Consider the following 26,354-nt stretch of genomic DNA (forward strand, 5'->3'; position numbering starts at 1 on the left):
TCATACTCTATCTAACAGACTCACAGAGACCCATCATACTCTATCTAACAGACTCACAGACCCATCATACTATATCTAACAGACTGACAGAGACCCATCATACTCAATCTAACAGACTCACAGACCCATCATACTCTATCTAACAGACTCACAGACCCATCATACTCCATCTAACAGACTCACAGAGACCCATCATACTCTATCTAACAGACTCACAGAGACCCATCATACTCTATCTAACAGACTCACAGAGACCCATCATACTCTATCTAACAGACTCACAGAGACCCATCATACTCTATCTAACAGACTCACAGACCCATCATACTCTATCTAACAGACTCACAGAGACCCATCATACTCTATCTAACAGACTCACAGACCCATCATACTCTATCTAACAGACTCACAGAGACCCATCATACTCTATCTAACAGACTCACAGAGACCCATCATACTCTATCTAACAGACTCACAGAGACCAATCATACTCTATCTAACAGACTCACAGAGACCCATCATACTCCATCTAACAGACTCACAGAGACCCATCATACTCTATCTAACAGACTCACAGAGACCCATCATACTCTATCTAACAGACTCACAGAGACCCATCATACTCTATCTAACAGACTCACATAGACCCATCATCCTCTATCCAACAGACTCACAGAGACCCATCATACTCTATCTAACAGACTCACAGAGACCCATCATACTCTATCTAACAGACTCACAGAGACCCATCATCCTCTATCCAACAGACTCAGAGACACCCATCATACTCTATCTAACAGACTCACAGAGACCCATCATACTCTATCTAACAGACTCACAGAGACCCATCATCCTCTATCCAACAGACTCACAGAGACCCATCATACTCTATCTAACAGAATCACAGAGACCCATCATCCTCTATCTAACAGACTCACAGACGCATCATACTCTATCTAACAGACTCACAGAGACGCATCATGCTCTATCTAACAGACTCACAGAGACCCATCATACTCTATCTAACAGACTCACAGACCCATCATACTCTATCTAACTGACTCACAGAGACCCATCATACTCTATCTAACAGCCTCACAGAGACCCATCATCCTCTATCTAACAGACTCACAGAGACCCATCATACTCTATCTAACAGACTCACAGAGACCCATCATCCTCTATCCAACAGACTCACAGAGACCCATCATCCTCTATCCAACAGACTCACAGAGACCCATCATCCTCTATCTAACAGACTCACAGAGACCCATCACACTCTATCTAACAGACTGACATAGACCCATCATACTCTATCAAACAGACTCACATAGACCCATCATACTCTATCTAACAGACTCACAGAGACCCATCATACTCTATCTAACAGACTCACAGACCCATCATACTATATCTAACAGACTGACAGAGACCCATCATACTCAATCTAACAGACTCACAGACCCATCATACTCTATCTAACAGACTCACAGACCCATCATACTCCATCTAACAGACTCACAGAGACCCATCATACTCTATCTAACAGACTCACAGAGACCCATCATACTCTATCTAACAGACTCACAGAGACCCATCATACTCTATCTAACAGACTAACAGAGACCCATCATACTCTATCTAACAGACTCACAGAGACCCATCATACTCTATCTAACAGACTCACAGAGACCCATCATACTCTATCTAACAGACCCATCATACTCTATCTAACAGACTCACAGAAACCCATCATACTCTATCTAACAGACTCACAGACCCATCATACTCTATCTAACAGACTCACAGAGACCCATCATACTCTATCTAACAGACTCACAGACCCATCATACTCTATCAAACAGACTCACAGAGACCCATCATACTCTATCTAACAGACTCACAGAGACCCATCATACTCTATCTAACAGACCCATCATACTCTATCTAACAGACTCACAGAAACCCATCATACTCTATCTAACAGACTCACAGACCCATCATACTCTATCTAACAGACTCACAGAGACCCATCATCCTCTATCTAACAGACTCACAGACCCATCATACTCTATCTAACAGACTCACAGAGACGCATCATGCTCTATCTAACAGACTCACAGAGACCCATCATACTCTATCTAACAGACTCACAGACCCATCATACTCTATCTAACAGACTCACAAAGACCCATCATACTCTATCTAACAGACTCACAGAGACCTATCATACTCTATCTAACAGACTCACAGAGACCCATCATACTCTATCTAACAGACTCACAGAGACCCATCATACTCTATCTAACAGACTCACAGAGACCCATCATACTCTATCTAACAGACTCACAGAGACCCATCATACTCTATCCAACAGACTCACAGAGACCCATCATACTCTATCTAACAGACTCACAGAGACCCATCATACTCTATCTAACAGACTCACAGAGACCCATCATACTCTATCTAACAGACTCACAGAGACACATCATACTCTATCTAACTGACTCACAGAGACCCATCATACTCTATCTAACAGCCTCACAGAGACCCATCATCCTCTATCTAACAGACTCACAGAGACCCATCATACTCTATCTAACAGATTCACAGAGACCCATCATACTCTATCTAACAGACTCACAGAGACCCATCATCCTCTATCCAACAAACTCACAGAGACCCATCATCCTCTATCCAACAGACTCACAGAGACCCATCATCCTCTATCTAACAGACTCACAGAGACCCATCATACTCTATCTAACAGACTGACATAGACCCATCATACTCTATCAAACAGACTCACATAGACCCATCATACTCTATCTAACAGACTCACAGAGACCCATCATACTCTATCTAACAGACTCACAGACCCATCATACTATATCTAACAGACTGACAGAGACCCATCATACTCAATCTAACAGACTCACAGACCCATCATACTCTATCTAACAGACTCACAGACCCATCATACTCCATCTAACAGACTCACAGAGACCCATCATACTCTATCTAACAGACTCACAGAGACCCATCATACTCTATCTAACAGACTCACAGAGACCCATCATACTCTATCTAACAGACTAACAGAGACCCATCATACTCTATCTAACAGACTCACAGAGACCCATCATACTCTATCTAACAGACTCACAGAGACCCATCATACTCTATCTAACAGACCCATCATACTCTATCTAACAGACTCACAGAAACCCATCATACTCTATCTAACAGACTCACAGACCCATCATACTCTATCTAACAGACTCACAGAGACCCATCATACTCTATCTAACAGACTCACAGACCCATCATACTCTATCAAACAGACTCACAGAGACCCATCATACTCTATCTAACAGACTCACAGAGACCCATCATACTCTATCTAACAGACCCATCATACTCTATCTAACAGACTCACAGAAACCCATCATACTCTATCTAACAGACTCACAGACCCATCATACTCTATCTAACAGACTCACAGAGACCCATCATCCTCTATCTAACAGACTCACAGACCCATCATACTCTATCTAACAGACTCACAGAGACGCATCATGCTCTATCTAACAGACTCACAGAGACCCATCATACTCTATCTAACAGACTCACAGACCCATCATACTCTATCTAACAGACTCACAAAGACCCATCATACTCTATCTAACAGACTCACAGAGACCTATCATACTCTATCTAACAGACTCACAGAGACCCATCATACTCTATCTAACAGACTCACAGAGACCCATCATACTCTATCTAACAGACTCACAGAGACCCATCATACTCTATCTAACAGACTCACAGAGACCCATCATACTCTATCCAACAGACTCACAGAGACCCATCATACTCTATCTAACAGACTCACAGAGACCCATCATACTCTATCTAACAGACTCACAGAGACCCATCATACTCTATCTAACAGACTCACAGAGACACATCATACTCTATCTAACTGACTCACAGAGACCCATCATACTCTATCTAACAGATTCACAGAGACCCATCATACTCTATCTAACAGACTCACAGAGACCCATCATCCTCTATCCAACAAACTCACAGAGACCCATCATCCTCTATCCAACAGACTCACAGAGACCCATCATCCTCTATCTAACAGACTCACAGAGACCCATCATACTCTATCTAACAGACTGACATAGACCCATCATACTCTATCAAACAGACTCACATAGACCCATCATACTCTATCTAACAGACTCACAGAGACCCATCATACTCTATCTAACAGACTCACAGACCCATCATACTATATCTAACAGACTGACAGAGACCCATCATACTCAATCTAACAGACTCACAGACCCATCATACTCTATCTAACAGACTCACAGATCCATCATACTCCATCTAACAGACTCACAGAGACCCATCATACTCTATCTAACAGACTCACAGAGACCCATCATACTCTATCTAACAGACTCACAGAGACCCATCATACTCTATCTAACAGACTCACAGAGACCCATCATACTCTATCTAACAGACTCACAGAGACCCATCATACTCTATCTAACAGACCCATCATACTCTATCTAACAGACTCACAGAAACCCATCATACTCTATCTAACAGACTCACAGACCCATCATACTCTATCTAACAGACTCACAGAGACCCATCATCCTCTATCTAACAGACTCACAGACCCATCATACTCTATCTAACAGACTCACAGAGACGCATCATGCTCTATCTAACAGACTCACAGAGACCCATCATACTCTATCTAACAGACTCACAGACCCATCATACTCTATCTAACAGACTCACAAAGACCCATCATACTCTATCTAACAGACTCACAGAGACCTATCATACTCTATCTAACAGACTCACAGAGACCCATCATACTCTATCTAACAGACTCACAGATCCATCATACTCTATCTAACAGACTCACAGAGACCCATCATACTCTATCTAACAGACCCATCATACTCTATCTAACAGACTCACAGAAACCCATCATACTCTATCTAACAGACTCACAGACCCATCATACTCTATCTAACAGACTCACAGAGACCCATCATCCTCTATCTAACAGACTCACAGACCCATCATACTCTATCTAACAGACTCACAGAGACGCATCATGCTCTATCTAACAGACTCACAGAGACCCATCATACTCTATCTAACAGACTCACAGACCCATCATACTCTATCTAACAGACTCACACAGACCCATCATACTATATCTAACAGACTGACAGAGACCCATCATACTCAATCTAACAGACTCACAGACCCATCATACTCTATCTAACAGACTCACAGATCCATCATACTCCATCTAACAGACTCACAGAGACCCATCATACTCTATCTAACAGACTCACAGAGACCCATCATACTCTATCTAACAGACTCACAGAGACCCATCATACTCTATCTAACAGACTCACAGAGACCCATCATACTCTATCTAACAGACTCACAGAGACCCATCATACTCTATCTAACAGACCCATCATACTCTATCTAACAGACTCACAGAAACCCATCATACTCTATCTAACAGACTCACAGACCCATCATACTCTATCTAACAGACTCACAGAGACCCATCATCCTCTATCTAACAGACTCACAGACCCATCATACTCTATCTAACAGACTCACAGAGACGCATCATGCTCTATCTAACAGACTCACAGAGACCCATCATACTCTATCTAACAGACTCACAGACCCATCATACTCTATCTAACAGACTCACAAAGACCCATCATACTCTATCTAACAGACTCACAGAGACCTATCATACTCTATCTAACAGACTCACAGAGACCCATCATACTCTATCTAACAGACTCACAGAGACCCATCATACTCTATCTAACAGACTCACAGAGACCCATCATACTCTATCTAACAGACTCACAGAGACCCATCATACTCTATCCAACAGACTCACAGAGACCCATCATACTCTATCTAACAGACTCACAGAGACCCATCATACTCTATCTAACAGACTCACAGAGACCCATCATACTCTATCTAACAGACTCACAGAGACACATCATACTCTATCTAACTGACTCACAGAGACCCATCATACTCTATCTAACAGCCTCACAGAGACCCATCATCCTCTATCTAACAGACTCACAGAGACCCATCATACTCTATCTAACAGATTCACAAAGACCCATCATACTCTATCTAACAGACTCACAGAGACCCATCATCCTCTATCCAACAAACTCACAGAGACCCATCATCCTCTATCCAACAGACTCACAGAGACCCATCATCCTCTATCTAACAGACTCACAGAGACCCATCATACTCTATCTAACAGACTGACATAGACCCATCATACTCTATCAAACAGACTCACATAGACCCATCATACTCTATCTAACAGACTCACAGAGACCCATCATACTCTATCTAACAGACTCACAGACCCATCATACTATATCTAACAGACTGACAGAGACCCATCATACTCAATCTAACAGACTCACAGACCCATCATACTCTATCTAACAGACTCACAGATCCATCATACTCCATCTAACAGACTCACAGAGACCCATCATACTCTATCTAACAGACTCACAGAGACCCATCATACTCTATCTAACAGACTCACAGAGACCCATCATACTCTATCTAACAGACTCACAGAGACCCATCATACTCTATCTAACAGACTCACAGAGACACATCATACTCTATCTAACTGACTCACAGAGACCCATCATACTCTATCTAACAGATTCACAGAGACCCATCATACTCTATCTAACAGACTCACAGAGACCCATCATACTCTATCTAACAGACTCACAGAGACCCATCATACTCTATCTAACAGACTCACAGAGACCAATCATACTCTATCTAACAGACTCACAGAGACCCATCATACTCCATCTAACAGACTCACAGAGACCCATCATACTCTATCTAACAGACTCACAGAGACCCATCATACTCTATCTAACAGACTCACAGAGACCCATCATACTCTATCTAACAGACTCACATAGACCCATCATCCTCTATCCAACAGACTCACAGAGACCCATCATACTCTATCTAACAGACTCACAGAGACCCATCATACTCTATCTAACAGACTCACAGAGACCCATCATCCTCTATCCAACAAACTCACAGAGACCCATCATCCTCTATCCAACAGACTCACAGAGACCCATCATCCTCTATCTAACAGACTCACAGAGACCCATCATACTCTATCTAACAGACTGACATAGACCCATCATACTCTATCAAACAGACTCACATAGACCCATCATACTCTATCTAACAGACTCACAGAGACCCATCATACTCTATCTAACAGACTCACAGACCCATCATACTAAATCTAACAGACTGACAGAGACCCATCATACTCAATCTAACAGACTCACAGACCCATCATACTCTATCTAACAGACTCACAGATCCATCATACTCCATCTAACAGACTCACAGAGACCCATCATACTCTATCTAACAGACTCACAGAGACCCATCATACTCTATCTAACAGACTCACAGAGACCCATCATACTCTATCTAACAGACTCACAGAGACCCATCATACTCTATCTAACAGACTCACAGAGACCCATCATACTCTATCTAACAGACCCATCATACTCTATCTAACAGACTCACAGAAACCCATCATACTCTATCTAACAGACTCACAGACCCATCATACTCTATCTAACAGACTCACAGAGACCCATCATCCTCTATCTAACAGACTCACAGACCCATCATACTCTATCTAACAGACTCACAGAGACGCATCATGCTCTATCTAACAGACTCACAGAGACCCATCATACTCTATCTAACAGACTCACAGACCCATCATACTCTATCTAACAGACTCACAAAGACCCATCATACTCTATCTAACAGACTCACAGAGACCTATCATACTCTATCTAACAGACTCACAGAGACCCATCATACTCTATCTAACAGACTCACAGAGACCCATCATACTCTATCTAACAGACTCACAGAGACCCATCATACTCTATCTAACAGACTCACAGACCCATCATACTCTATCCAACAGACTCACAGAGACCCATCATACTCTATCTAACAGACTCACAGAGACCCATCATACTCTATCTAACAGACTCACAGAGACCCATCATACTCTATCTAACAGACTCACAGAGACACATCATACTCTATCTAACTGACTCACAGAGACCCATCATACTCTATCTAACAGCCTCACAGAGACCCATCATCCTCTATCTAACAGACTCACAGAGACCCATCATACTCTATCTAACAGATTCACAGAGACCCATCATACTCTATCTAACAGACTCACAGAGACCCATCATCCTCTATCCAACAAACTCACAGAGACCCATCATCCTCTATCCAACAGACTCACAGAGACCCATCATCCTCTATCTAACAGACTCACAGAGACCCATCATACTCTATCTAACAGACTGACATAGACCCATCATACTCTATCAAACAGACTCACATAGACCCATCATACTCTATCTAACAGACTCACAGAGACCCATCATACTCTATCTAACAGACTCACAGACCCATCATACTATATCTAACAGACTGACAGAGACCCATCATACTCAATCTAACAGACTCACAGACCCATCATACTCTATCTAACAGACTCACAGATCCATCATACTCCATCTAACAGACTCACAGAGACCCATCATACTCTATCTAACAGACTCACAGAGACCCATCATACTCTATCTAACAGACTCACAGAGACCCATCATACTCTATCTAACAGACTCACAGAGACCCATCATACTCTATCTAACAGACTCACAGAGACCCATCATACTCTATCTAACAGACCCATCATACTCTATCTAACAGACTCACAGAAACCCATCATACTCTATCTAACAGACTCACAGACCCATCATACTCTATCTAACAGACTCACAGAGACCCATCATCCTCTATCTAACAGACTCACAGACCCATCATACTCTATCTAACAGACTCACAGAGACGCATCATGCTCTATCTAACAGACTCACAGAGACCCATCATACTCTATCTAACAGACTCACAGACCCATCATACTCTATCTAACAGACTCACAAAGACCCATCATACTCTATCTAACAGACTCACAGAGACCTATCATACTCTATCTAACAGACTCACAGAGACCCATCATACTCTATCTAACAGACTCACAGAGACCCATCATACTCTATCTAACAGACTCACAGAGACCCATCATACTCTATCTAACAGACTCACAGAGACCCATCATACTCTATCCAACAGACTCACAGAGACCCATCATACTCTATCTAACAGACTCACAGAGACCCATCATACTCTATCTAACAGACTCACAGAGACCCATCATACTCTATCTAACAGACTCACAGAGACACATCATACTCTATCTAACTGACTCACAGAGACCCATCATACTCTATCTAACAGCCTCACAGAGACCCATCATCCTCTATCTAACAGACTCACAGAGACCCATCATACTCTATCTAACAGATTCACAAAGACCCATCATACTCTATCTAACAGACTCACAGAGACCCATCATCCTCTATCCAACAAACTCACAGAGACCCATCATCCTCTATCCAACAGACTCACAGAGACCCATCATCCTCTATCTAACAGACTCACAGAGACCCATCATACTCTATCTAACAGACTGACATAGACCCATCATACTCTATCAAACAGACTCACATAGACCCATCATACTCTATCTAACAGACTCACAGAGACCCATCATACTCTATCTAACAGACTCACAGACCCATCATACTATATCTAACAGACTGACAGAGACCCATCATACTCAATCTAACAGACTCACAGACCCATCATACTCTATCTAACAGACTCACAGATCCATCATACTCCATCTAACAGACTCACAGAGACCCATCATACTCTATCTAACAGACTCACAGAGACCCATCATACTCTATCTAACAGACTCACAGAGACCCATCATACTCTATCTAACAGACTCACAGAGACCCATCATACTCTATCTAACAGACTCACAGACCCATCATACTCTATCTAACAGACTCACAGAGACCCATCATACTCTATCTAACAGACTCACAGACCCATCATACTCTATCTAACAGACTCACAGAGACCCATCATACTCTATCTAACAGACTCACAGAGACCCATCATACTCTATCTAACAGACTCACAGAGACCAATCATACTCTATCTAACAGACTCACAGAGACCCATCATACTCCATCTAACAGACTCACAGAGACCCATCATACTCTATCTAACAGACTCACAGAGACCCATCATACTCTATCTAACAGACTCACAGAGACCCATCATACTCTATCTAACAGACTCACATAGACCCATCATCCTCTATCCAACAGACTCACAGAGACCCATCATACTCTATCTAACAGACTCACAGAGACCCATCATACTCTATCTAACAGACTCACAGAGACCCATCATCCTCTATCCAACAGACTCAGAGACACCCATCATACTCTATCTAACAGACTCACAGAGACCCATCATACTCTATCTAACAGACTCACAGAGACCCATCATACTCTATCTAACAGACTCACAGAGACCCATCATCCTCTATCCAACAGACTCACAGAGACCCATCATACTCTATCTAACAGACTCACAGAGACCCATCATACTCTATCTAACAGACTCACAGAGACCCATCATACTCTATCTAACAGACTGACACAGACCCATCATACTCTATCTAACAGACTCACAGAGACCCATCATACTCTATCTAACAGACTCACAGAGACCCATCATACTCTATCTAACAGACTCACAGAGACCAATCATACTCTATCTAACAGACTCACAGAGACCCATCATACTCCATCTAACAGACTCACAGAGACCCATCATACTCTATCTAACAGACTCACAGAGACCCATCATACTCTATCTAACAGACTCACAGAGACCCATCATACTCTATCTAACAGACTCACATAGACCCATCATCCTCTATCCAACAGACTCACAGAGACCCATCATACTCTATCTAACAGACTCACAGAGACCCATCATACTCTATCTAACAGACTCACAGAGACCCATCATCCTCTATCCAACAGACTCAGAGACACCCATCATACTCTATCTAACAGACTCACAGAGACCCATCATACTCTATCTAACAGACTCACAGAGACCCATCATACTCTATCTAACAGACTCACAGAGACCCATCATCCTCTATCCAACAGACTCACAGAGACCCATCATACTCTATCTAACAGACTCACAGAGACCCATCATACTCTATCTAACAGACTCACAGAGACCCATCATACTCTATCTAACAGACTGACACAGACCCATCATACTCTATCAAACAGACTCACATAGACCCATCATACTCTATCTAACAGACTCACAGAGACCCATCATACTCTATCTAACAGACTCACAGACCCATCATACTATATCTAACAGACTGACAGAGACCCATCATACTCAATCTAACAGACTCACAGACCCATCATACTCTATCTAACAGACTCACAGACCCATCATACTCCATCTAACAGACTCACAGAGACCCATCATACTCTATCTAACAGACTCACAGAGACCCATCATACTCTATCTAACAGACTCACAGAGACCCATCATACTCTATCTAACAGACTCACAGAGACCCATCATACTCTATCTAACAGACTCACAGACCCATCATACTCTATCTAACAGACTCACAGAGACCCATCATACTCTATCTAACAGACTCACAGACCCATCATACTCTATCTAACAGACTCACAGAGACCCATCATACTCTATCTAACAGACTCACAGAGACCCATCATACTCTATCTAACAGACTCACAGTGACCCATCATACTCTATCTAACAGACTCACAGAGACCCATCATACTCTATCCAACAGACTCACAGAGACCCATCATCCTCTATCTAACAGCCTCACAGAGACCCATCATACTCTATCTAACAGACTCACAGAGACCCATTATACTCTATCTAACAGACTCACAGAGACCCATCATACTCTATCTAACAGACTCACAGAGACCATCATACTCTATCTAACAGACTCACAGAGACCCATCATCCTCTATCTAACAGACTCACAGAGACCCATCATACTCTATCTAACAGACTCACAGAGACCCATCATACTCTATCTAACAGACTCACAGAGACCCATCATACTCTATCTAACAGACTCACAGAGACCCATCATCCTCTATCTAACAGACTCACAGAGACCCATCATACTCTATCTAACAGACTCACAGAGACCCATCATACTCTATCTAACAGACTCACAGAGACCCATCATACTCCATCTAACAGACTCACATGCACTGACTGATCTTTTTATGTCATTCATTGATAATTCTCTTTCTATTACTTATGCAATTACTGACCCATGTTTCTCTCCTTCACACTCACTTTCCTTCTCTCTCTCTCTGTTTCACACGCATGCGTTCGCACACACACACATACACACCCACACACACACACACACACACACACACACACACACACACACACACACACACACACACACACACACACACACACACACACACACACACACACACACACACACACACACACACACACACACACACACACACACACACACACACAGTTATCTCTCTTTCTCATAGTGTGTGATGGACATTAGAATGTGTGTTTGAGCCTCCCAAGTGGCACTGAATCACAGTGCTTGAGGTGGTACAACAGACCCGGGTTCGATCAACTCGTGACCATGAGTCCCATAGGGCGGCGCACAATTGGCCCAGCGTCGTCCAGGTTAGGGCAGGGTTTGTCCGGGGGGCTTTCCTTGGCTCATCCCACTCTAGAGACTCCTTGTTGCGGGCCGGGCGCCTGCAGGCTGACTTCGATCGTCAGCTGAACGATGTTTCCTCCGACGCATTGGTTAAGCGGGTGGGTGTTAAGAGGTACCCTCCCAAGCCTGTTGGGGACTTACAGCAATGAGACAAGTTCCTAATTGGATATCATGAAATTGGGGAGCAAAAGGGGGTAAAAAAAAAAGCATGTGTGTTTGGTGGGACTGGATATTTTTCCTCCCAGGTTCTTGATAAGAGCTGTATAAATAGTTAACCATGCTATTACATCACTCTACTATTGGGAAACATGGAAAGCATTCTAGTGTGCTGAGGATAAGTCGATATTCAATTATCCCAGGCAGACATTCATGGTGACTTTTTATCAATAGCTCTTTTTAACTGCACACCCCTGGCACACTTAAATACACTTCCCATTAATAGTATCAAACTAGTGAACAAACAACCAACAACAACATTGGGGAAGTAAGGACAGTCAGTAAGCAGAGAGAGTGAGAGAGAGTTGAGAGAGTAAGAGAGAGAGAGAGATGGATGGAGAGTTAGAGTTAGAGAGAGCGGGAGAGAGAACGTGAGAGTGAGAGTGGGAGAGAGTGAGAGTGAGAGTGAGAGTGAGAGAGAGAGAGAGCGAGAAAGCGAGAGAGCGAGAGAGAGAGAGAGAGAGAGAGAGAGAGAGAGAGAGAGAGAGAGAGAGAGAGAGAGAGAGAGAGAGAGAGAACTATCCCCGGTTAGGGTTATTGTGGAGTCTGTCCTAGAGCGATAGGAGATCGGGGAGAACTATCCCCGGTTAGAGGGTTATTGGGGAGTCTGTCCTAGAGCGATAGGAGATCGGGGAGAACTATCCCCGGTTAGAGGGTTATAGGGGAGTCTGTCCTAGAGCGATAGGAGATCGGGGAGAACTATCCCCGGTTAGAGGGTTATTGTGGAGTCTGTCCTAGAGCGATAGGAGATCGGGGAGAACTATCCCCGGTTAGAGGGTTATAGGGGAGTCTGTCCTAGAGCGATAGGAGATCGGGGAGAACTATCCCCGGTTAGAGGGTTATTGGGGAGTCTGTCCTAGACAGAGAGGAGAGAACACACTGCCCCACCATGTAAACGATAGGAAAACATTTTCAAATGTCAGACCCAACTGACCAAACCTGGGCTGATGAGACAGTTCACAGTTATTATATTCAGACGCTGTTCTCCATGTTGTCACTGCTCTGATGCTGATGGTCACACTGATTCAGTGGCTGTCTGTGACCAGAGTTTGAACAGAGATTGTAATCTGGTTATGTTGAATTGTGATATTAATCTGTGTACCGTATGAGTTAGATATAACCATGCCGTAAGAACTTTACTGTACCTACATTATATACTGTATGCAGTGGAGGCTGCTCAGAGGAAGGGGAGGATAGTAATACATAAAAAAAATCCTTTTTAGATAAAACTATACTAAATATAATCACATGTCACCAAATAATTGATTGAAACACACTATTTTGCAAATAAGTTCTACAGTAGCCTTAACAGCACTCAGTAGGGTAGCACTACCATGTACTAAGGCCTGAGGAAAGCTTGCTTCCGTTTTCCTCTGGGTACATTGACTTCAATACAAAACCAAGAGGCTCATGGTTCTCACCCCCTTCCATAGACTTACATAGTAATTATGACAACTTCAGGAGGACATCTTCCAACCTATCAGATCTCTTGCAGCACGAACTGACATGTCCACCCAATTAAAGGATCAGAGAATAAATCTAGTACTGAAAGCATAAGCTATAGCTAGCTAGCACTGCACTGCATAAAATGGGGTGAGTAGTTGACTCAAAGAGAGAGAAAGACAGTAGTTGACCAGTTTTTAACAACTTAATTTATTCCAAAATGAAGGAGAAGCAAGAGAGAAATAGAGAGAGAGAGATTTAGTCTTTTTTTTCACTTTCAGTTTCACTTAATTAGCTAGCAAATGCAGCTAGCTAGTTTAGCCTACTGAAACACCCTGCTCAAACAGAGGGATGCTAATTTAGCTAGCTGGCTATGACTTTCCAACACAACACAAGTCAAGGTAAGCTTTTGGTTTTACCAATTTATTGCCACCGGTCCCGCCGGTGTAACTGCTTACTGACTGTACACTGTAACATTACTGCATGATATTAACCGGTTTACTAACGCATTAGTTCTATTAGCTATGCTGACTATGAAGTTACTTTAGCTAATATGGTGACAACGATGTAGGCTGTGTGTAGCAGTTTGGCTTGGAAAGGTTTTTTCACCTGGTCACATACAGCTGATGTGTTGTACATTGAAGTCCACAAGTGAAGGGACAAGGCGAGAGGAAGAGAGCGCATAGATGTGAGAAGGAATACCACGTGGCTGCTATGAAAGTGAACTGTGTTTACGTGTGATCAGGGGTGTACTCATTCCGTCGATTCTGTTGAAAAACGTTTCTTAAACTGAAGCAAACAGAACAAAACTGAGATAAACATACCTGAATTTGTCCAATAGAAACTCTCGTTTGCAAATGTTGGACTAATGATAGGGAAAAGTATCATGTAGTAGCCTAAACCTATTGCTGTTAAATTGAACTGGGTAAATGAAATATGAATGAAAGTCATCCAATATGTTGTAATAGAAATAAGGCCATGCTCATGAAAAATGAATTAAACGTCACCGACCGCCAGTGACTGTATGTCATAAACTGTATGTCAGGGCATGACAAAAATCAACTAATGTGCTAGTGACGGAACTATAGCAAAAACTTTTCCTAAATGTTCGTGGCAATGTCCTGCTGGTGGTTTGGAGACGTCCATCATTCTGCAGTCTACCTTACAGCTAGCCTGTGGTAATAGACTACACTGGTCCTCTCTGACTTTCTGCCACCATCTTTTATACTCACCTCTCAACCTCTGTCTCTCTTGTCTGTCCTAAAAAATATCCCCCCCAGAAAAATCACAGACCTGCTGCAGTACCTCCGCGGACCCGTAGGGGGCGCAGACCCCAGTTTGAAAAACCCTGAACATAGAATGCAGTAATTAATTAGAATGCACTGCCCCAAACCGCATCAGGGCTGCTCTGTCATTGAACAGTTCATTACCCACATACATCATCATTTTTGTATCCATTGCTTCTCTCTCTCTCTCTCTCTCTCTCTCTCTCTCCCTCACTGTGTAGAGGGTTTATGGTAGACTACCACAGCACAGTGATTTCATATAGTACTTGTCTCCCGCCCTGAGGCCAGACTAACTGGTATGCTACTACAGTACCAGAGGCACAGAGTAATGATGTATAGAAGCACCAGCAGCTGCACCACATTCATTTACAAGCTTCATTTCAAACTAGGATGTGGTGGAACTGCAGTAGATCCTAGTGAAACTGGGATCTTATGTGGCATTTCAGTACTAGTCGGAACTAGGAAACTCGTTGTAGAAACATGAGCTCAGAGTTTCCCACTTGAAAGTACCAGAATCAGCAAATAAGAAGCTCTACGCAAATAACGTACAGTACATTTGAACTCAGATGTTATCATTATACCAATCAGAGCTGTCTGTGATACAGACTCCCTGGTCTCGCCCTGGCCATGCCTTTGTCTGCCTCTGCATTGTGTGAATACCAATGAGCACACTGACTGTTATCACCGAACCAAACAGTGGCAGAGTGACATGCTCTTCCGTTTATCTCCCTGACTTTGTTCACAGACAGAGAATGTGTTTTGCCACTGGGAAAAATACCTGTTTAACACTGCTAATAGATTCAATCCAGATGTATGATTTGATCAAGGTGTTAGAGGTGTGCTGAACTGTAGCTATATTGAGAAGTGTTAACGATTTATCTCGCTACCTAAAGGCATACACATCCAAATCTCTGTGTTTCATAAAACTGCCTATCAATCCAAATAGGAATTGATCTGGTAGTGTTTGCTTGTTGGGCTTAGAGATAAATCTCAAACTTGTAATCCTTTGGAGCAGTTTTTGATCATAGACATAAGCCCACAATGTTCTCTTACTGAGGCTCAATTGTAATTCTCCCAACCTCTCCTTATTTATGGGCTGTGCCTCTCACTGTCTGTTAGTCCTATGCTAAGTTTGTTTTCGGGGTTGACATGTTTTCCTCTTGGCCAGGCTTGAGCCAGCCCCCTTTCATTTCTTCCGATGTGGGGGCGAGCTTTCCAGGGACAAAGGATGAATATATAATGAATAGAAAGAGAGGGGGTGGGATTGATAGAAAGACTGTGTGTGTGTGTGTGTGTGTGTGTGTGTGTGTGTGTGTGTGTGTGTGTGTGTGTGTGTGTGTGTGTGTGTGTGTGTGTGTGTGTGTGTGTGTGTGTGTGTGTGTGTGTGTGTGTGTGTGTGTGTGTGTGTGTACGTGTGTGTGTGTACGTGTGTGTGCGTGTGTCTGAGAGAGAGAGAAAGCAAATGTATGACCATATTAGAGACACATATTTCCCTCAAATTACACAAACAAATCCAATTCTGATAAACTTCTATATCTATTAGGTGAAATACCGCAGTGTGCCGTCACTGCAGCAACATTTGTTTTGTGACCTGTTGCCACAAGAAGAGGGCAACCAGTGAAGCACAAACACCATTGCAAATAAACTATATTTATCTATCTATATATTTTCCCTTTCATACTTTAACTATTTGCACATCGTTACAACACTGTACGTAGCCATAATATGACATTTGAAATGTCCTTATAATTTTGCTGCTTTGTGAGTGTAATGTTTACTGTTAATTTCTGATTATTTATTTCACCTTTGTTTATTATCTATTCCCCTTGCTTTGGCAATGTAGACATGGTTCCTATGCCAATATAACCCTTTGAATTTAATTGAGAGAGAGAGAGAGAGAGAGAGAGAGAGAGAGAGAGAGAGAGAGAGAAATGTTTGTTACAGAGACCAACACTACATCCAAGCCAAGAAAAATGGTAAAACAAGCTTCACATAGGAGAGTGGATTACTAAGTCAGTCTGTCTGTAGGATGTGGGATACATGATGATCTATTCTGTTGTTAACGAGTTTGAGAAGTGGAGCTTGGCTCAGTCGAACTACCTCTATCACCCCCCACCCCAACCCCCCCCCCCCCCCCCCCCCCAACCCCCCTCTCCCCTGGTGCTGCAGCACATGGTACGTTCCATTTAAAAGGGTGCATGTCTTCTCTGTATGCGCTGGGTCCTCTCATAGAGCAGCTGCTCACAGCACATTCTCCTCGGCGGGAACACTCACTTTCCTTCTCCGTCTGCTGTGTTTCATCTCTTTCTCTCACTCACTTTCTGTATTTGGCAAAACTCACAAATCAGGGACAGGAGGATACTGACTGTATGCAGTAACAAGTAGACACACCATCTCTGTTCTGGCTGAACGGAGGGGAGATAAGAGGAACTGGCTGCTGGCATTTTTATGTGTGAAGTAAACTGTGAGAGAAGAAGAGGCGGAGGAGGAGAAGAAGAAGAGTGAGGGAGAGAGCGAGAGGGAGAGGGTATCAGTCTCTTCATCCCCTAATGCTCCACTTGACACCATGCTGCTCTGTGTGGGTTTGGTCCTCAGGGGAAAATCCTTAAAATGATGGAAGACAACAAGCAGCTGGCTCAGAGGATCGATGGGGCCATCCAGTCTGCCAGTCAGGAGGTAACCAACCTGCGCTCAGAGCTGTCTGCCACCAGCCGTAGACTGGCAGAGCTGGGGGCCAGCAGCCCCCCCTCGCCCCTGGAGAACAACCATCAGCACCATCAGCACAACCACCACGACCATGACAGCCTCCGCTACCGGGGTGAGTTACACACTGTGTGTGTGTGTGTGTGTGTGTGTGTGTGTGTGTGTGTGTGTGTGTGTGTGTGTGTGTGTGTGTGTGTGTGTGTGTTTGTGTGTGTGTGTGTGTGTGTGTGCGTGTGCGTGTGTGTGTGTAGGGGAAGTATTTGCAGAATGCATAACTGGACAATTGGATGACTAATCTCATTTCACCGTTCTTTTGCTAACTTATTCCTCCGTTGGAGAACTCACAGCACCCTGATAGGGATAGTAGGAGAATGGAACTAGGACAAGGAGTGGCTGGTCCTGGTCTGCTTCCCTAGGCAGCGGTGGAGACTGTGTGTTTCTCTGCTCCCCCTGGCTCTGGCTCCGTCCTGGCTCTCTCTCTGTTTGTGTTAGCCCGGAGAGAGGAGAGTTGCTGCCAGCTGCTCCAGTATGAGTTTGGCGTCACATCACATTGTCTTAAAGGGTGGAAATGTGGAAGCACGTGGTTGATCAGTATGATATGGTCATTGTCATGTTGCTTCATTCACATCATGGCAGGCAGTAGGCATTAGGCACTAGGCTGTAGGCAGTAGGCTGTATGTAGTAGGCACTAGGCTGTAGGCAGCAGGTACTAGGCACAAGGCAGTAGACACTAGGCAGTAGGCACTAGGCACTAGGCAGTGGGCCCTAGGCACTAAGCACTAAGCTGTAGGCACGCATGTAGCAGGCAGTAGGCAGTGTCTCTTTAATCATATATGTAGTATAGTCTACAGAATAAGTGGGGTAGAGTTTCAGAGATTGTGTGTTTGCGGAGATGGGTGTGATGGGATTTATGATAGTAAGTCTGATATTAAAGCTGCAATATGGCACTTTTTGGGCGACCCGACCAAATTCACATAGAAATGTTAGTTATAGATCTGTCATTCTCCTTTCAAGCAAGTTTTCAAAGGAGCTCCTGAGTGGTCTAAGGCACTGCATCTCAGTGCTCTTATATGTGCGCTATTTCTATGCTCTATACCTGTTCTTATGTTTAGTTTATGCGTATTTTACTTTCGGTTGTGTACACCGAAAATACAATATTTTTGTTTAATGAAAAGATATTTCACAGCACTTTAGATGCTACAATGATTCCACACTATACATTGCTTGTTTTGTCAAATTAACTGAAATTAGAATTTTGTCAAATTAACCATTCTAATTTTTGCAAGTTGGAAACGGTGGAGCGATCTCTGCATACTGCACCTTCAGCTTAACATATTTATAGTGTCACTGAGAGATGGCGATTGTGAATTTCAGCTATGTCAATGTCAGTTTGTAAGTAGTGGTGTCAGTTGGTGTTGGCTGTGTGTCTGTGAGGTGAGATCAGAGAGGAAGGCCTCGTAGCCTCTGGCTGTTTGTGTTCTGTATCTTCCCACATTAAAAAAATACAAAAGTTTAATATAGAATACTACAGTACTTACTACAGAATTCTGTAGTAAACTTTAGTATACTGTAGAATTCAATACTACACACTGTAGTATCGCTCAATCATGTGTAGTACTTAGTATAGCATTTTGTAGAATACTTTAAGAAATACTACAGTATATCTACACTTAAAACACTGTAGTAAATATTACAGTATTTAATTTGCATATACCCTACTCAGTCCCTACACCCATATCCCAATTTGTGCCACCCGTAAGGGAAAAACCTACATGCCAAGTATAGACCATATATTGTGCTCCTTACAGGTAATAGAACAGAGCAGAAACTCTGAACTCCACGTTCAGAACTCAGTAATACCTACTGTATAGGTCATGTAACATTTGTTCCTTTACTATTTCTCCAGTAGGTTTCCTTTAAAAGCCTCCCGCTTCTATATCAAATATAATAAAACAATAGTAATGTCCACAAAAACACTACAGAGAATACTACAGTAAAGTCAGCAAAAACACTACAGAGAATACTACAGTAAAGTCAGCAAGAACACTACAGTAAACACTAGTATTTTTTTGTTTGCGTTACTGAGTATAGGTGCCATGGAGGAGGGGAACAGGGCGTATTGAGCTGACGGGTCTGTGATACCCCGTAGGTGGGTCTGTCTAATGGTTCTCTCTGTGTGTTGAGCAGATGGTGTTGAGCAGAGCAGCAAGGCATCTCAGCTGGAGATGGTTGGCCCTCAGGGTTTAAAGCACAGAGTCGACTGGTCAGTGTGAAATGTTTACCCAGCTCACCCTTGCTTCCTCTGCTCGACTCTGCTTGCCTAGTGGGTGGACACTGGATAGACTCTCTGTTTGAACAGGTGTCATTAGCATGTTCTCACACTGAATGGATGAGATGGTGGGCTGCTATCTGGCTATCTGCTATCTGGCTATCTGCTATCTGACTATCTGCTATCTGGCTATCTGCTATCTGGCTATCTGCTATCTGACTATCTGCTATCTGGCTATCTGCTATCTGACTATCTGCTATCTGGCGTGCTGCTATCTGGCGTGCTGCTATCTGGCTATCTGCTATCTGGCTATCTGCTATCTGGCGTGCTGCTATCTGGCGTGCTGCTATCTGCTATCTGGGAGAGAGTCTGTGGTTGGGTTCAGAGCGTGATTCCCTGGCCTCCCTCCCTCTTCAGTCATGCAGTGTTAACAGGGAACCTAAATTCCACATTCACACATGCCTTTGCATCAGGGCAGTGATGTCATGCTTCCTGTTCCCCAGCCAGACAGTCGACAGGGCAGCCAGTCAGGTGACTGGAGTTATGTGAGGCTGTTTAGTCAAAACAGAAACAGAGACACAAGTACAGGTAACTGCCAAAATAGAGTAAATGAGGGATACAAAGTATATTGAATGCAGATGCTTCCACACAAGTGTGGTTCCCGAGTTAATTAATCAGTTAACATCCCATCATACTTAGGGTCATGTCTAAAAATGCCCAGTTGACCATTATTTTGGCTACCATGGCTAGAAGAAGAGATCTCAGTGACTGAAAGCAAGGTCTCAAAGGAGCATAGGGGGTTTAAAAAGTGTGTGTGTGTGTGTGTGTTTACATGCGTGTGTGTGTGTGTGTGTGTGTGTGTGTGTGTGTGTGTGTGTGTGTGTGTGTGTGTGTGTGTGTGTGTGTGTGTGTGTGTGTGTGTGTGTGTGTGTGTGTGTGTGTGTGTGTGTGTGTGTGTGTGTGTGTGTGTGTGTGTGTGTACATGCATGTGTGTGCGTCAGTCACCAGATCTCAACCCAATTGAACACATATGGGAGATTCTGGAGAGGTGCCTGAGACAGCGTTTTCCACAACCATCAACAAAACACCAAATTATGGAATTTCTCGTGGAAGAATTGTCACATCCCTCCAATAGAGTTCCAGACACTTACTTGTAGAATTTATGCCAAGGTGCATTGAAGCTGTTCTGGCAGCTCGTGGTGGCCCAACGCCAGACGCTTTATGTTGGCGTTACCTTTATTTTGGCCGTTACCTATAACTCTTCCCCCACTGCGTGATAGGAAGGGAACTCAGTCCCATAATCTCTCTCTGGAAGGAGAGGGGACCACAGAGCTGACCACCTATACTGTCTTTGTTAAAGGAAATCTTACAAGATGAGGTTTAAGATTGTTCATGTGTGAGACTTAGATTTCTCTGATTTCTCCTCTTAGTGAAATTTCCCCTCTTAGTCAGAGGAGTTATCTAATAAATCAGCTTCAGCACTCAGTGGATTAAGAGATGAAGACTTCTTGAAGTGTGTTTCCTTCTCTATGTCAGGGTGTTTGTAAGCCTTGCCCTGAGCCGGATCAAGGCTAGCAAACAGACAAGACGTGTTAGTATGCACAGGCTGACTCCTGTAAATATATTCTGCTGTGAAGAAATGCCAGGACTTTTTACTGTGTTTCACCTCTGTGGGACCTCAATAACATCACTGACAGATGTCCAATAAAGCTATAAAACTAGAGCTCAATCTGGTTCCTTGCCCTTGGAATCTGCCCTTCTAAAACAAACCACTGGCTGGCAGTGACACAAGATTAAACCACCACTCGCCGGCCATGATGGCCCACAACTCTCCCTAACTTTGGACCTCCTCAGAAGTAGCATCAATGAAAGTGGCAGAAAAACCAGTGTGTGTGTGTGTGTACTGAATGGTAGTGAATCGGCACACATGAACCAGCCTGTTTGGTGTTTGTGTTGACTGTGTTTCCTCCCCTGGTTCTACTCTACAGTACATATCTACAGTAGGAGGCTGGGTCCACTGTGCAGCTGAATGTAACAAATGACCTGCCTCCTCTTATTCCAGACGCTGACACTGAAGTATTCATAATGGGGTGATGACACCTCGGCATGATTGGATACTATATTAATCCATCACTTGGATGTCCGCAATCTGTTTAGCATTTCTAAATGATTCTGATGTTCCATCGCCAATCGACTACATTACTGTCGCCCCTAATACGTGTCTGATGGTGTGAAATATCCGCCTCACACCCAATACATCTGAGCCAGTGGAGCAGTACCAGAATGGACCAAAATCAATGCACTGTAAACCTGTTCCATTATTTATAGTTGGGGCTGATCAGTGTCTTGCAGGCACCGGGTGAGCGTGCACTCATCACAGACTCATGGGAATCTGCCAATACAGTACTACTTCATAAAGCTCCGAAGACACCGCTGTAAAGAAGGCAGCCTTCAGTTACTCATACTGTACGTAAGAGAGACACATCTGGTACAACAAGGGGAGAATACATCTCACTTACAACAGGCTGGATTGTGCTGAACACAAGAGGAAATAGTTGTAATATAAGCAGTATGTTTACTGGATGGTGTTGCACCTCTCACAGGGGGAGGTCAGGGTCAAGGTTTGAGGTGAGGGATTTAGCTTTGTGTGTTTGAAGGAGAGTTAGGTTTTGATCTGAGAGGGTTGTTGGTGGTCAGAGTTTTAGTGTTATGGTTCAATTGTAGGTGTCACGTTCTGACCTTAGTTCCTTTTTTATGTCTTTGTGTTAGGTTGGTCAGGGCGTGAGTTGGGGTGGGTAGTCTATGTTCTTTTTTCTATGTTGTTGTATTTCTGTGTTTGGCCTGGTATGGTTCTCAATCAGAGGCAGCTGTCGATCGTTGTCTTTTATAGACAAGCATACTTAGGTAGCCTGTTTTCCCCACTTTGGTTGTGGGTGTTTATTTCTGTTTTAGTGTCTGTTCACCTTGCAGAACTGTTTTGTTTTCTCCTCGTTGTTATTTTGAGTAGTGTTCAGTTTTCAATTAAATTATGACGAACACTTACCACGCTGCATTTTGGTCCTCTTCTCCTTCACCAGACGAGAATCGTTACAGTAGGATTAGTGATGTGGTTGGAATGAAGGACAATCTATACTCTCTTCACCCTGCTGAAGCATGGTAAGGATAGGTTAGAGAGGATTGGGGACTTGCAGCGGCTGAAATACCTTTTTGGAAGTGCACATACTATAGTCAGTTGGAAAGGGAATAAACTCCAACACTTCTTAATACAAAATAATGGATACTCAACTTCTTTCTTCAGATGAGGGAAGTCAAACTGTTTAGGGGTCATGCTGGTTTCTAGTACCTGCAGAGCCCTGTGAGGAAGACTACTTCTCCCCATCTGGCCTGAGTTTAGGTCTCAGCTCTCTCATTACCTCATGGTGCTCTAGAGCAGTTCTGGGATAGAGTAAGTGGAATATATGTACACACTCGGAAACCATTTAACTCAGTGAGAGGCTGGGAACAGAAAGCCCCACCTCACCCCCTCTCTCCATCTCTCTCTACCTCTCTCCTGGGACCACCCACCTTCCTGTTCACTCTCCACATGCAGAGAAAGTACACCCTGTAGTGAGCCAGAACCTCCCCATCCACCCTCTCCTCCCCTTCTCCCAGCCCTCCCCAGCCACGCCCTGTCTGTGGCCAATGCAGCGGGGGAGGAACTGTGTCCGAATAATAGCCAGAGGCAGGTCACCCCCCCCCCTCTCTCTCTCTCTCTCTCTCTCTCTCTCTCTCTCTCTCTCTCTCTCTCTCTCTCTCTCTCTCTCTCTCTCTCTCTCTCTCTCTCTCTCTCTCTCTCTCTCTCTCTCGCTCTACCCCTCCTCTCTCTCTCAATTTTATTCAATTCAAGGGGCTTTATTGGCATGGGAAACATATGTTTACATTGCCAAAGCAAGTGAAATGGATAAACAAAAGTGAAATAAACAATACGAATTAAATGTAAACATTATACTCACAGAAGTTCCAAAAGAATAAAGACATTACAAATGTCATATTATGTCTATATACAGTGCTGTAGCGATGTGCAAGTAGTTAAAGTACAAAAGAGAAAATAAATAATGATGGGTTGTATTTACAATGGTGTTTGTTCTTCACTGGTTGCCCATTTCTTGTGGCAACAGCTCCCAAATCTTGCTGCTGTGATGGTACACTTTGGTATTTCACCCAATAGATATGGGAGTTTATCAAAATTTGAGTTTTTTTCAAATTCTTTGTGGGTTTGTAAAATCTGAGGGAAATATATGTTATTTTCTCTATGTTGTTGTATTTCTGTGTTTGGCCTGGTATGATTCTCAATCAGAGGTCATACATTTGTCAGGAGTTTAGGATGTGCAGCTCAGTTTCCACCTAATTTTGTGGGTGGTGTGCACATAGCCTGTCTTCTCTTGAGAGCCAGGTTTGCCTACGGCGACCTTTCTCAATAGCAAGGCTATGCTCACTGAATCTGAACAAAGCTTCCCTTCATTTCGGGTCAGTCACAGTAATCAAGTATTCTGCCACTGAGTAATCTCTGTTTTGGGCGAAATGGTATTTTAGTTTGCTCTGTTTTTTTGATAATTATTTCCAATGTGTCAAGTAATTATCTTTTTGTTTTCTCATGATTTGGTTGGGTCTAATTGTGTTGCTGTCCTGGAGCTCTTTGTGGTCTGTTTGTGTTTGTGAACAGAGCCCAAGGACCAGCTTGCTTAGGGAACTCTTCTCCAGGTTCATCTCTCTGTAGGTGATGGCTATGTTATGGAAGGTTTGGCAATCGCTTCCTTTTAGGTGGTTGTGGAATTAAACGTCTCTTTTTGGGATTTTGATCATTAGCGTGTATCGGCCTAATTCTGCTCTGCATGCATTATTTGGTGTTTTACGTTGTACATGGAGGATATTTTTGCAGAATTCTGCATGCAGAGTCTCAATTAGTTTTTTTGTCACATTTTGTGAATTCTTGGTTGGTGAGCGGACCCCAGACCTCACAACCATAAAGGGAAATGGGTTCTATAACAGATTCACATACTTTTAGCCAGATCCTAATTGATATGTCAAATTTTATGTTCCTTTTGATGGCATAGAAGGCCCTTCTTACTTTGCTCTCAGATCATTCACAGCTTTGTGGAAGTTATCTGTGGCGCTGATGTTTTTGTGTGCTCTTGGGCAACGCCGTCTAGACGGTATTTGTATTTGTGGTCCTGGCAACTGGACCTTTTTTGGAAGACCATTATTTTTGTCTTACTGAGATTTACTGTCAGGGCCCAGGTCTGACATAATCTGTGCAAAAGATCTAGCTGCTGCTGTAGGCCCTCCTTGGTTGGGGACAGAAGCACTACATCATCAGTAGACATTTGACTTCAGTTTCTAGTAGGGTGAGGCCGGGTGCTGCAGACTGCTCTAGTGCCTTCACCAATTCATTGATATATATGTTGAAAAGGGTGGGGCTTAAGCTGCAAATGTGTGTGTTTTTTGCCAATTTTAATCG

At 43.3% G+C, this 26,354-nt stretch overlaps 1 protein-coding gene across 3 annotated transcripts in view; it reads left to right on the forward strand.

The window, feature by feature from the left end:
• LOC129851167 (kazrin-like) overlaps positions 1–26,354 on the forward strand; it is a 443,431-nt gene that overhangs the window by 204,971 nt on the left and 212,106 nt on the right. For all 3 annotated transcript variants that reach the window (XM_055917515.1, XM_055917514.1, XM_055917519.1), the window contains exon 3: positions 18,481–18,703. In XM_055917515.1, the coding sequence (XP_055773490.1) occupies positions 18,481–18,703 (223 nt within the window). The remainder of the gene's footprint in view (positions 1–18,480; positions 18,704–26,354) is intronic.

The sequence above is a fragment of the Salvelinus fontinalis genome, chromosome 3 (genome assembly GCF_029448725.1).
Source record: "Salvelinus fontinalis isolate EN_2023a chromosome 3, ASM2944872v1, whole genome shotgun sequence".
Lineage (NCBI taxonomy): Eukaryota > Metazoa > Chordata > Actinopteri > Salmoniformes > Salmonidae > Salvelinus > Salvelinus fontinalis.